At 43.3% G+C, this 14,128-nt stretch overlaps 1 protein-coding gene across 1 annotated transcript; it reads left to right on the top strand.

Annotated features, from left to right (window-relative positions):
* The first annotated feature begins 2,965 nt into the window (after positions 1-2,965).
* nubp1 (nucleotide binding protein 1 (MinD homolog, E. coli)) lies at positions 2,966-11,241 on the top strand. The gene is made up of 10 exons (XM_083779610.1): positions 2,966-3,015; positions 4,096-4,200; positions 4,593-4,726; positions 6,822-6,890; positions 7,854-7,886; positions 8,105-8,195; positions 8,664-8,818; positions 8,980-9,090; positions 9,225-9,411; positions 9,698-11,241. Exons 1-10 carry the CDS (start codon positions 2,985-2,987, stop codon positions 9,751-9,753), a joined length of 972 nt encoding a protein of 323 aa, XP_083635736.1. The 5' UTR covers positions 2,966-2,984; the 3' UTR covers positions 9,754-11,241.
* The last annotated feature ends 2,887 nt before the right edge of the window (positions 11,242-14,128 follow it).

The raw sequence follows: 14,128 nt of genomic DNA, 5'->3' as shown, positions 1-14,128 counted from the left end.
ACCAGTACGTAGACACACTGCTGCATGGGAGCAGAGCTACAGCAACACTGCAGAACTCCACACTCTGAGGATAGGAGGGAGTGGAGGGTAGCGATGCAGGAGTCTCTAAGCTGGTATCGGCTATTGTCCACACTCTGGCATCACATCTTGAGCATGTAGATCTGCTATTTCGTCACGCAAGTACAAACAATTAGGCTTAACACCCCTCTGTCATGATCCAAGCTTGCTCTGTCTCTTACTCAGCCTCTATAGTATATGTCTCTCTTTCCCCTCTCTCTCGTTCTGTGGTTCTCTATCTCTCAATATCCTGAGATATTTGATTTGATTTCACGTCATTGTCCCCCTGGGGAAATTCTTACTCTACAGTGAGCAGCCACAGTGCAGCAATGCAGCACACATGTACGTTGGTCTCTAGGTTACTGGCAGGAGCACCTTTGCCTTTTGGTATGGGAGGGAACTAGTACCCAAAGGAAACAACACAACCACACTCCAATGTACACTCCACACAAGTACCCCTCTACTGGGGTTCGGAACCTGGGATCATCTTGATGTGAGGCGCAGTGCTAATCTCCATGTGCTTATTTTCTGGATATTCGAAGAGATTATTGGAATATGGAGCCATCTGGAGATGTACTGTACTAGTCTTTTCCTTTCGGCTTTTCCCTTCAGGGGTCGCCACAGCGAATCATCTGCCTCCATCTTATATTATATTATCTTGGGTCTTCCCATAGGCCTCCTGCCTGGCAGTTCCAACCAGAACATCCTTCTACCGATATTCTCACTATGCCTCCTCTGCACCTCTCTGCCTTTATCTCCAAAACATCTGACATGCGCTGTCCCTCTGATGTACTCGTTCGTGATCCTATCCATCTTTGTTACTCCCAAGAGCACATATCACCATGATAGACCAAATGACCAAAGCTCAAGGTTGGTGTGGTCCAATAAAAACAGCTGTCACTGAGGCCCCTTTTCCACCGGTTGGGAAGCGGTTCAGTTCTTTTTGGTTCTTAGTCCATGAGCCAGAGCTCCAACATTGGAACGTACATTATGAATTGAGTGGACAAAACTATACCTATATTAGATTGATATCACCATGATATCACCATTTGTGTTGTTATACCATGCTATTTTTGTCTTGTTTTTTCATGACAATACCAAAAAGTATTGTAACCTGTTCGGCCCAAATAATTGTGTTTGTTGTCATGATTTGTCACGACAAGAGTTGTCCGCGGCGTAAACGTCTTTAAATAAATACTTTTTAAAATGTCTATGAGGAAAATTAACGGATTTCCTGGGCCCTGGTAGGGGGGCGGGACTGCGACGCTCTATATAGGCATCATTTTAACACATCTTGACTGTTTTAAGCACACTGCTCCTTAGAAATAATTTCTTAACCACACAAGTGCACACCTACATTGTGGGGGAGTAAAGTACAACTTACAATGTTGGCATTTAGCCTTAATCCTGACTGTACAGTAAGCAAGGACAACACAAGGCATAGGAACAGTAATCTAGGATCATAGGTAAACCAAGAACCTATCCTTGATCAGTCTAAGAACGGTATAATATGAAAGTGGTGTTATTTAAGCGATAGTTGTCTTGGCTGGGTAATAGCTGATGAGGATAGTTTGTCAGTTTGTGAACGATGGGAGAACACAAAGGTCATATCACATTACACAGCAGAGAAACACCTGGGGGAGGGGAACACAGTCAACACATGAACACTGCACGCATGCACGCACTAAGCCTCTGACTGTGTAGCTACTAGCCAGTGGTGTGGATGACAAGTGATCCGCTATGAACCAATCACCTTCCTCTCAATGCAGAGACATCGGCCAATAGCAGAGTCTCGTCATGCTGTTTTCATCTGTTTGAACGGAAACATCCGGATCTGTGGACTACAAAGACATATGCATTCGTGCACACATACACACACACGCACGCACGCACGCACGCACGCACGCACGCACGCACACACACACACACACACACACACACACACACACACACACACACACACACACACACACGCACGCGTGTGCACACAGACACACTAATCCATTTTCCTCTCTTTCCTCTGGTATGAGTCCCCAGGGAGGAAGGAGGGAGGTGAGGAGATCAGAGGAAAATAAGGAGGGAAGAAAAATTTGGAGTGACCTCTCTCACAGTTAGAAACCCCTTTCTTTCTTTCTTATGCATGCATCATTTTAATAACTAGGGCCATGTCCAATATGGGAACGATGCCCAATGGGAACGCATTCCACTCTGCTTATACAACACTGTATCTGCTGTTAGAGTACTAGGTGCTGTGCCCATTATCTGTTTATCATAGTACCTGTTGTTCATCACAGTAGGGACACAGACAGACAGGCAGACAGACAGGCAGGCAGGCAGGCAGGCAGGCAGGCAGGCAGGCAGGCAGGCAGGCAGGCAGGCAGGCAGACAGACAGACAGACAGACAGACAGACAGACAGACAGACAGACAGACAGACAGACAGACAGACAGACAGACAGACAGACAGACAGACAGACAGACAGACAGACAGACAGACAGACAGACAGACAGACAGACAACAGTACGTGCTTTTTAGAGCGGTTTTGAAAGAAAGAGTGATATGCTTTTTAAGATATTCAACACTGATATGAATGATTATTGCAATACTATACTATAGTAAATACAAATAGTTGCAATGATACATATTGATTTATTGATTGATTCATCGATTGATTGATTGATTGATCGATTTATTTTCTGATTCACACTCAAACATACAGTTGTCTTGAGATTCACCCATACAGTACCATCACCCAGACAGGCAAGTTCCTTTTGGGCCTGGATCACTATCTCCTCCTGGTGGACATATCGAAACATCACTACTACAGTATGTTTTGGTATGGCAATATTGCCTCATCCTCCTTGTGCGTATCCGGAACCTTCAAAGTGGGAAGCATTTGAACGGTGCACCAAATACAAATAGCAAAACATGGAAGAGTTTCCGAGTAATGCTCCAGAGCGTGAGTTTCTAAATCTTATGTTATTCTAAGTGTCATTTGAGGCAAATAATCCGCCATGATATGTTTTTGTGTAAGAGTTGCAGTTGACGTTGGTAAATGTTAGGTTTTTATGTTGAGTGGTTGTTATTCGGGCGGCAGTTCATGTGATCGCCGCTAATCTGATCCACCCAGGTCCAGTGGTCCACTAGCCCCTCTCGGAACCCTCCATAAAGCTTTTCTGCTTGGAGGGCTAGTGGTCCACCTGACCTGAACCTGTCAAAAGAGTGATCGTTATTTAAACAGTTAAACTTACTATTAAAGCTTTTAAAAGTTAAAGATACAATAAAGAGTGCAGAAGTACGCCCAATGAATCCAGGCCTCATATGAGAGAATGTCCCAGAAAGGCCAGGATAATGATTTAAGCCTAAATAACTAACGTTACACAAGGCTGGCGGATACTGATTGTATCACTGCGACATATATCTTTGACATTATAATCTTTTGGTTTTAATTTAAATTAATTATCTTATAAATGTCTCACCTGCAGCCAGTGTAATACAGTACAGTAGCTACATTAATGGCGATTAAATATAAATTTGTGAGGTCCAATCCTCCAACCAGCCACAACCTTTAAAACCTATACTTGAAATGTTGATTTGGCAATAATTAATTCGTTTTGTTTAACAGCATATAACTATTTAGTAAGTCAGTGGGGAGAAGCCAAGCACGAACTTTTAATTGACTGCATCAAGCAGGAAATGGCTTAAAAATACGTCTTGTGAATATTATAAGATACAAGTATTATATAATATTTTCTATGTATCTATAGCTTCCTTTATTTTGTTCCACTTTTTACTTTTTTGACTATATTCAACTACTACAACTGAAAGTTAATCGGATGTATCAGTGTTTCTGTTATATTTCAAGATTACAAATTATATTGTGAAGTGAATTGGTACATTATGATACCACCCTAGACTGGAGGTTCACTTTGTGGACGCTGTTCGTGAACATATTCTGTTAAGCATACCCTGATTCTTCATAATACACGTGACGGTGTCGCACGATGAAGCATAAATTTGGCTTTATTGTCACCTGCAGACTGTCCTGGGACCCAGAGTGAGCAGGCAGGGAAGAGCTCATCATGTGCGGGCTGTCCAAACCAAAAGATATGTGCCTCTGGAGAAGCCAAGGCACCTGATCCTGGTAAGACTGATGAGACGCACCATGTTGTCTGTCGTGTCTGTATCTGTCTGTCTCTTTTCACTTGTTACCTCCCTGTCTTAGTCTGGCTGAGTCTCTCTCTTCTCCCTGTCTTTATTATTATTATTATTATTATTATTATTATGACTCTTGTTTCTTCTGAACTCTCCAGTCTCCAACCCACCTGTCTGTTCTCTTGTGCTTTGCTCAGCTTAATGTCTGTCTGTCTCTCTGGCCCCTTTTCCACCGGTTGGTTCCCGTGGGGAACCGGTTCAGTTCTTTTTGGTTTTTAGTCCATGAGCCATAGCTCCACCGGTGGAAAAGGGGTCTCTCTGTCGCACATGATCTCACCCTGATATTAATCCCTCTCCACGCCTCTCTGTTTTGGTCCCCAGCCATAGCGGAGATCGCAGAGAAGATGCGGACGGTCAAGCATAAGATCCTGGTGTTATCAGGGAAAGGTGGCGTAGGCAAGAGTACCTTCAGCGCTCAGTTGGCCCATGCGCTGTCCAGCGATGGCACTAAGGAGGTAAACATACAGGCTTCCAGTAGGGGGCACCCACTTCATGTTTTAAGCACCCAGGAGGAACCTCCTTATAACATTAAAACATCATTCATTTGGGGTCTGGGTAAGCACTGGGGTAAAGGTTCACGAATCAAGAGGGTTTACCGTTTAACCCATTTTGACCTGAGATCAGATTCTAAAAATGTCTTCTACATCCTGACAGTTTTCTGAAAAAGGTATGTTTCTATGTCACTCGTAGCGCACCACTCGGTGGCACGCCATGAGCTTGTAGATCTGCTATTTTTCAATAGCTAAAGCATGGGCTTCCCGCCCAGAATGGGTTAAGGTCATGGCACAGTGAACAGACAGTGTTAACCTAGCCCACTAGCACTGCGCTGCACCACAGTTATTCATAATTTGAACCACATACCGAGCCGAATTGAAACGAGGGAACATTCCTGTGCCAATATTTTGATGACTGGGTCGAGACTCAATTGACTCTCCTACCGGAGACTCTGCTGGTCATCAAATGATTGGCTTTAGGAACGTGACAAAAACTAAAACGTCTCCATGAATTCAAGCCTTAATGGGGTGTATAATAGATAGAAAATAAGTAATTTCTTTGGGATGAATTACTCATTTAACAGTGAATTTAACCTCCCCTTCCATTGACAACTTGTCCCTGAAGGAGTGTGAATGTTCATGAATGCGATGCACGGCGCCCCACACAAAATAAACATTGAATGAAGCTCATATATAAGGCTCATTGCAAACCTATGGGTTTTGATGTTAACTAAAGTGTTAAAGGCCGATCTCTCTCTCCCATGTCCATTCTGACCCCGCCAGTGTGTTGTACACACACACACACACGCTGTAAGCCGATAAACGCAAGTTCGCAACGCAATGCGTTGTGAGCTTGTAGAGGTGCTATTTTCACATAATGTTCAAGCAATGATTCGTCCATTTTTGTCAAATGTGCAATTTGCGTATCCATTTTTGCCAATTGTTTTCCAATTTTCATGCCCAGAAAAGGGATGCTAGGGTTCATGTGGTTAATAAAGATGCCGCTGCCATCCTAAATACCTTTCCTGTCTGTGGTATTAACCTGGTTTTGGCTACAGGGCTCTCTCCTGTACGTCTTCCTCTCTACTCTGAAATACCTAGTGTAAACTGTAAACAAGCAGAGGGTAATCTTTTAAAAACAAGACAGAATCCACCCATGAAGCTGTATTTACCCCGTGGGGGTGGGGGGGGGGGGGTTACTGAGGAGAAAGTGGGCCATTTCCTTCACAGACAGTAGTTTACTGCTGAGGGAATGGGAACTCACTGACCTAGGTGCAGGCTCCCTATTAAAGCAAGAATTGATTTTAAAATACTTCTAATCACTTTTAAAGCTCTACATGGGCTGGCCCCGCTGTACATCATCGACCTACTGCCTCCTAAACCAAATGTCAGATCTCTCAGGTCCTCCAGCAAAGGTCTGCTAGAAATACCTGCGTCCAAGTTGAAAACCAAGGCTGAGCGGGCTTTCGCTGTGGTAGCTCCTACCCTATGGAATGCCTTGCCTCTGGCATTGAAAAATGCTCGACAGTCGACTGTTTTAAGAGACTCCTAAAGACTCATTTATTCCGTAAACATTTCTCCCGTGTACCTTTTGACCTGAGCCATTTTATAGCCCTATGTCTTTGTTCTGCCTTGTTTTGTTTTTCTTCTGCTCATTTATAGTGTCACAACTGTATTTGTTCTGTTTTTTCTGTGTCAATAATTGTTCAGCACCTTGTAGCTTTGCTTCGAAAGGTGCTTTATAAATAAAATGTACTTACTTACTTACTTACAGACAGAGACTTTCGGTATGACACTGTACATGAGTCATAACTGCCATGTAATTGTTTTGCTTATTTATAAATATATTTTACCAATCTATTTCGCTCTCTCATGGCTCAATTGTAAGGCCCATTTCAGATAAATCCCTTTAAATCTGCAGTCATGTTGAATAATCATATACTGTAAGTGGTGTAGGGATTGGGTCTAATCTGCTACTGTCTCTGTTGTGTCATATTTTGGAATATGAGCTCGTCCCAAATTGAGTTGGTTGACCTTGTCATTCTGCTTCCCCCAGGTGGCGCTGTTGGATGTGGATATATGTGGTCCATCTATTCCTAGGATCATGGGTCTGGAGGGAGAACAGGTATGTAGGTCAGGTGGTCTTCAGTCAAAAACATAAATTGAAGCACATTCCCTTTCTTAACCTTAACATTGTTAGCTTTCAGATTGACATGATGTACCTACTGTACTACCTGGCATACTGTAGGCTTTCTGCAGTCTTGTTAGTTTTCTTACAGAACATCTATAATTCATTCCCGCTCCTCCAACATCAGTCCTCTGTTTCTTAGCAGGGTTTTTTAGCAAGCCTTGAGCGTGGCCAAACAAACACCATCGTGCTTTCCACCCAGGAACATGAACGGTGTCACCGTGTCAGTGGGTGGGAACTAAGCAGACAGGGTATTGTGTTCTTTGTTGTTGCTGCACTAGTAGTCTGGCGTAGCCACACAACTATTCCACAATCTCTGAATGCTATAATCATACAGTAGAGTCTGGAAATACACCTCCCCAAGTCTGAATCTGAATCGGCTTTATTTATTATCCCTTACAAAAGTAACTGATAAAAAGGTATCAGTACAAAAGTGGGTGAAATGTGTTGTTGTGCATATCTTAAAATTTTCTTATTTCCATTTCTGCTAAGCAGCAGGCTATATAGATGCTTAGATTATTTCGATTTACATTAGGATAAATTTGTGCGACTGTAAAGACGAAACAGAAGTGGGGAGGAGGCTTCACTTCATGATCGCATTATCGCTTACTCATCATGATCAGAGCTTCTGTTCTCCAGACTGTATGACGGAAGCATTTGAAAATTGCGAGAGACAACTGTCTGGCAACGCGAGACTACTGCACTAGCAACTCTTACTTGTTTGTAAGACACTGTTCAGCACGTAGTGGAACTGGGAGGGAAACCGTAGGGATTCATTTAGCTGTGACAGGAACCGTGAATAGTAGTACAGTGTTCAAGAGAAATTGGCAGAATGACTAAATGAGCATTGGGGTGAATTTTATAGCTTCTAACGCTGTACATAAACTACTTTGCCCTCAGGTCCATCAGAGTGGCTCAGGGTGGTCTCCTGTGGTGAGTCACACGTTTCACATCAAGTAATTAAGCGCAAAACTACATTCAGGTGTGACTGAATTGTTTCTGTGATATCAAGATGATGCTTACTGTGTGTGTGTGTGTGTGTGTGTGTGTGTGTGTGTGTGTGTGTGTGTGTGTGTGTGTGTGTGTGTGTGTGTGTGTGTGTGTGTGTGTGTGTGCGTGTGCGTGTGCGTGTGCGTGCGTGTGCGTTCCAGTATGTGGAGGACAACCTGGCAGTCATGTCTATTGGTTTCCTGCTCAGCAGTCCTGATGACGCTGTTATCTGGAGAGGACCCAAAAAGAATGGTGTGTGTGAGAGAGAGGGCATGAGAGGGCTGTTGCATAATTATACACTACTAGTCCTTACCCGTTGTGAGATATTTGCCCCCCCTTGTGACCGTGAAGGGTACTGCGCCCGGGTGCGTTTGTAATTGACTAATAAATAAATTAATAATCATTAATGTGTCAAATCGAAAAAAGGGCTTGATTGGGAGTGATTGGTGCAGGCAGTAAGGAGTTACGGCACTGTTTCTGACAGACACAAACACACGGGGACACACACACTCAGACATTGTTAGAATTATAGTATGATTATGTGCATCTCTGATAGAAAGGGAGAACCTAAAGGGAGAGAGGGGAGGTGTGAGAAATGTCTATAGGGCAGGTGCATGCATTGCATAATGCATACCTGTATGAGTGTATGTGGCTGCAGCATGGACACTTCATTAGCAGTTTGACCACTTATCCCCTTCTATCACCTCTGTGCCCAATCAGGAATGATCAAGCAATTCCTGAGGGATGTTGATTGGGGGGAGCTGGATTACCTCATCATAGACACGCCCCCTGGCACCTCTGACGAGCACCTGTCAATCGTCCAGTATCTCAGCTCTGCCTCGGTCGATGGAGCTGTGATTATCACCACACCTCAGGTACGCACGCATGCGTTTTGCAGTTTTTGCAGCACTTTGTGACTTTGTGCTACAATATAATAGTTATATTATTATTATTCCCACCATCTTTCTAATTACGACTCTTGTTTATTCCACCTCCCCACCCCATCTTCTCTTGTCCTTTGTTCACGTCTCTCTAGGAGATATCGTTGCAGGACGTACGGAAGGAGATCAGATTCTGTAAGAAGGTCAAGCTGCCCATCATCGGAGTGGTGGAGAACATGAGTGGATTTGTCTGTCCTAAATGCAAGGTACAGAAACGCTCTCCGAATGCTCTGCTGCATCCACTTCACTTCTGTTTTCATGGGTGTGGTGATTGTGGAATTTGTGGCAGTTAATTTAGTCTGGGAGTTAAATAAAATGAACAATCTCATTCCCTCTGCAGAACACGTCACAGATCTTCCCTCCCACCACTGGTGGCGCTGAGAAGCTGTGTGAGGATCTGAACCTCCCATTGCTGGGCAAAGTGCCGCTTGACCCCCGGATAGGACGCAGCTGTGATGAGGGGAAGTCGTTGTTTAGTGAAGCACCCGACTCACCGGCTGCCAAGGCATACCTCAGCATTGTACAGAGTGAGTCTGGATGGAGGAGGAGAGAAATGCATAACATACTCTGTCTGTTTGACGTACTGTATGCAATACTAGTAGTAACGTTCTAACTTGTATGTAGTCTAACTTGTCGATCTTTATGATAAAGATCTCGAGCAAGTTTCCGGTGGATTCCCTGGAAATCAAACGAACCACATTGTGCTTTGGAAAGTGATTCGTCATAATGTATGAAGTACTGTATGCTTTCAGTCAAAGTAAAAAACTACTCCATAATTATGACGTTCTCCTCTTTCCCTCTCCCTTGCTCTAGGTATCCAGAACTATTGCTCCAACTTCGTGGCAGACAAGGAGCAGAATGCCAGTTGAAGGCGCTGCAAGTGATGGTGGCCATGTTGGATGGGGACGTGGGGACCGGCCGAGTGACAGATCATCATCATCCTACACTATAACATCACAGCAGTATAGTAGACAGTCAAAACGTTTGGTTGGTTTGCTTACTTGCTTAATTTAGACAAACCAGGAAGCCAAGGGCAGAGAGGCGGAAACACGCAACACAGGTCTCACAGGATTTGAACCTCGGACGACACTGTCCATCCAGCCACTGTGGAGCCCCTCGCTGGCATCATTCCAATGCAGAGTTTCTCGACTGGTTTTAAATTTGTCCTCTCCAGTGCAATGTCTGAAACAATATATAGTCCATGTGTGTGTTGTTGTCAGTCTCGTCACCCCCAGCATCGGCATGGTGTCGTCACAGTCCACCAGTTGAGAAACGCTGTTCTTTTTCGGGTTAACAGACAGCAGGTTGGGTATCACTTCTGACCAAGTGTGTCCAGGTGAGAGCTGTGATGCCTTATCTCATCTGTCATTATCATTTTTCAATTGAAACATGAGGTTTATAGTGCCCTTAGCACTACTGATGAATGATAAATAGTTATGTTAATCGCTGCAAATTTTGTATACATTTATTTTTGCTGGGGGGGGGGGGGGGGGGGGGGTAGGCAGTGAGATTTCTGTCTGTGTAACGTGTCCACCGCATGGGAAACCAAACATGTACAGTACCGCTCGGTCAAAGGGGAATCCACCCCTTGGCCAATGGACATATTAGGCGTCTGGTCTTCAAGCAGGACTGCTCTGATGCAGTATAGAGCGCCGAAGTCCTGACGTCACTCGCTCATCCCCTGGTTCACGGAAGTCATTTCTCTATGGAGAATAACATGGGCTCATCTTAAAATCGTCTCATATACTGTAAAAATTGTGGTCCAAACAAAACATTGTCGGAGGTGTGTGTGTATCGTTTACGACCGTCAGTTAGTCATATTTCATGTAGTCTGTTTCTAGCGAAAATTTAACTAATTCAGTAACAATAACAATAGCGTTTTCTCACAGTCAGTTGATTCTACATATCCATATGAGCGAAACGGCCGGGATGAGGCAATCTCAAAATCCCGCTGTGGATTACAATGCAAATAACGAGTACATGAACCAGTGGACTTGGCGCCCTCTATCGATATTGACGTCAGACTTCGGTGCTCTAAATCTGTAAGTATAAAGTTTGGATTGACCACAGCAAAGGACAATTCTGACATTCAGATAACATACTTAACTTAGCAAAGTTCTGTCTATCACCTCTAGCTGTTGGTTCTGAGAGGGGCAGGGGAAGTCTGTTACTCTGAGTCTTGTTTTGTGGCTCCAATATGCGTATGTTGCCTACACAGTAAAATCCTGAGTGATAATAGTGTCCCTATTCTGGGGGAGAACATTCCATGAAAATAGCGGATCTACAAGCTCACTACGCTCACTACGTGACACATTGTGAGCTTGTAAGTCAGCTATTTTTGTAGAGATTGGTGTTGAGGAACAAAAGAAGCAGACCTAGTATAGAGTCCTGCAGGATTACGGTCGAGGAAATATCTAGGGTTTAAATGGTTAATTTAACTCTGAGAGTGTACAAATGTAACCAAACGGATCACACCTACACTGAGTTACAAAGGGATAAATGGAGGATTTATCTTACGATTTTACTGTGAAGGTGCTTTTCAATGATTCCCTATTGTCAGTTCTGAATATTGTCTTACCTTGTTCTATGCTGGTAGGTAACTTTTGTTATAGCCTCGCTAGCCAGTCTCTGCTTCACTCGCATTGATGTAGCTATAATGCATAATAACTAATAATTAAAAGATAAGCAATTTTATAATGTGTGTGTGTGTGTGTGTGTGTTTGTGTGTGTGCGTTTGTGTGTGTGCGTGCAAAAACGTGAATGTAGACATTTGGGTACAGACACATTAGCCAGCGTGTGTTGTGTGTGCGAATTAAGTAATTTGAACAATTGGCACAGTAGAAGATGTCCCGTCTGTCAATGATGGTACCAATAAGGTAAGGGTCCCATGTCAACAGACGTTCTAAACACAAAGAGTTTCTTCCTACGACCCCTCATTGAAAAGCTGACTCAACACCTGGATGGGGAAGTAAATCTGGTCATTCTCTGTGTTGCTCTTCATCTGCATCGCCTAACAAAACACCTGCAGTCTCCGAGGCTAATTCTGTCCTTGTTGCCTATTATTTTGGCTAGACCATCATTTACAAATATGCAAAAGTGTTTTGATGACTACTGTATGGTGGTGTTCCTATCTATTAAATTAATTGAGCCTCGTGAAATATACATCAGAGATGCTTTGCTACAAGCATAATCTGTAAGAGCTACTTAAGGTGTTGCTAGTTCCCTGCAACTGCAGACACGGCAGTAAAACTATGCCTTATTATTTAACCTGTTTATTTAACCAGTTGAAACACATTGAGACAAAGTATTTTTCAAGTGGGAACTGGCCAAGAGGCAGAAATAAAATTACACATCAATGCTACATCGTACATGACAGTTACAAAACAATAATACATCCATGATACACCTCAAAGTACCTGCTGGCCTATAAAATATCGCTGCTTTCAGCTACCGGTATATTTCCTCTTATTAGTCAAACCTCCATCTTCCAATCCTGGCTTGCTGTCTCTGTTGGAGTTCCCCTCTCTCCTCACTGAAGTTTCTGGTGAGTATGATAGCGTTCACGGTTCACTCCACCAAACTCCTGACACACCTGCACAAAGACAAGACGCACGCACGCACTTGTTGATGCTGTCCTTCATAGAATACCACTTCTTTTGTGATGGAATATGTACAGGTCCTGACCCACAGCCCCATCTGTACATGATCTTTGACACACAATCACTCCGTATGTGTTTACATCACATCCTTTTTTATCACATTCATACTCCTGCTTTGTCTCCTTGCTAATGGTGAGACTCGCATTATCTTCTGGCCATAATGTAGCTTGTGCAAATATTTGTGTGTTTAATACACTTCAAAATAAACAATCAAAGTTGTTGTGAGACCCTCTGTTTGCTTACATATGTATGAGTACTGAATGACCAGTAGTCACCAGGTTTAATAGAGGTTTTAGAACATATAACACATGATCCTCAGGGTGTTTTCTTTTCCTGATTCATGCAGTCAGTAATTCACATGGGTAGCTTCTGAGAATACAGTTGACCCCGCCCACTGACTTCTTATGAATGGAAAGGTGAAACGAAACGTAAAGGTGAAACGAAACGTAAAGGTGAAACGAAACATAAAGGCAACCTAGGTTTATGCCTTCTTGCACATTGGTCACCTAGGTTTATGCCTTCTTGCACATTGGTTACCTTTTTCCATGAGGCCTCACCCAGCTCAGGGACACTACTGTATAAAGCCAGGCAAGTTACAGTATCAGGAAAACCTCTATTGTCAGCCTGCATACCGACGTAGACGGAGTCCAACTTTAGGAGGTAAGTGAATGATTTTACTTTAGCCTACATTGGAACAGATTTTTTGTAATTGTTTAAAATATAATCAGTATTTTTAAAGAAATAAGAATAAAAACTAGTTTCAGTTGTTTGTGATATTTATTTGCGTCAGTCAGTATCACTTGACTTTAAAATTTGCTCTAATCTATACAACTTTTTTTTTTAAATAAAGTATAAACTGGAACAATATAAAAGCCACATGAATTTAATTTTCATTTCCATAAAACAGCGGGCGATAAGTTTGCTTGTTCATGGGCCATTTATGCATCCACACAAACATTCTTATTTTGTATGCATCTCACTTCAGCTCATTTTATACACCTACTAATAGTATCTCTGTTTTGACAGTGACACCAACATGAGTAGGCCTACGTTCGAATGGGCTGAGGATGACTTCTCTCTCCCACCTGGAGTAGAACGCTTCAGTGAGCCAGCTCCAACATCTGGTAGAACCTATATCATGTACCATGGAACATACAAGCGAAATGAAAATTCCATCAAGGCCAACGGCTTCTCCCAGTCTGAGGGTGGGATGCTGGGCCGTGGGGTGTACCTCAGCCGGGACCTGGAGAAAGCCAGAAAATACCCCCTTGATGAGCATCTCGATGAGTCCCAGCGTGTTGTCTTTCGGGTGCGGGTCAAAGTGGGCAAAGTGATCGCCATCAATAAACAAGGCCATCCAATGCAGGAAACCTGGCACAACTACGGCTATGACACGGCCTGGGTGCCCCCCGATTGTGGCATGGTGAAAAGCAAATTGGAAGAGAATTGCGTCTGGGACCCCGAACGCATCTCCATTCTGAATACCATCTCACCCAAGATGTTAGCCTCATTTTCCTAGTTGTGTTACTCGATCACTGTATTCTGGCTAATAAATTGATTTAAAAAATAAAAGATTGAGTTTTGA

This window comes from Protomyctophum parallelum, assembly GCF_964188405.1.
Source record: "Protomyctophum parallelum genome assembly, chromosome: 13".
In the NCBI taxonomy this organism is placed as follows: domain Eukaryota; kingdom Metazoa; phylum Chordata; class Actinopteri; order Myctophiformes; family Myctophidae; genus Protomyctophum; species Protomyctophum parallelum.
This window is presented reverse-complemented; position numbering and strand designations above follow the sequence as displayed.

Excerpts from the sequence above, each read along its gene's own strand:
- nubp1 (XM_083779610.1), top strand. The coding sequence starts at position 2,985 with ATGGAAGAGTTTCCGAGTAATGCTCCAGAGC. Across the intron at positions 4,727-6,821 it reads CCAGCGATGGCACTAAGGAG|GTGGCGCTGTTGGATGTGGA; the intron begins GTAAACATACAG and ends TGCTTCCCCCAG. Across the intron at positions 7,887-8,104 it reads GCTCAGGGTGGTCTCCTGTG|TATGTGGAGGACAACCTGGC; the intron begins GTGAGTCACACG and ends TGTGCGTTCCAG.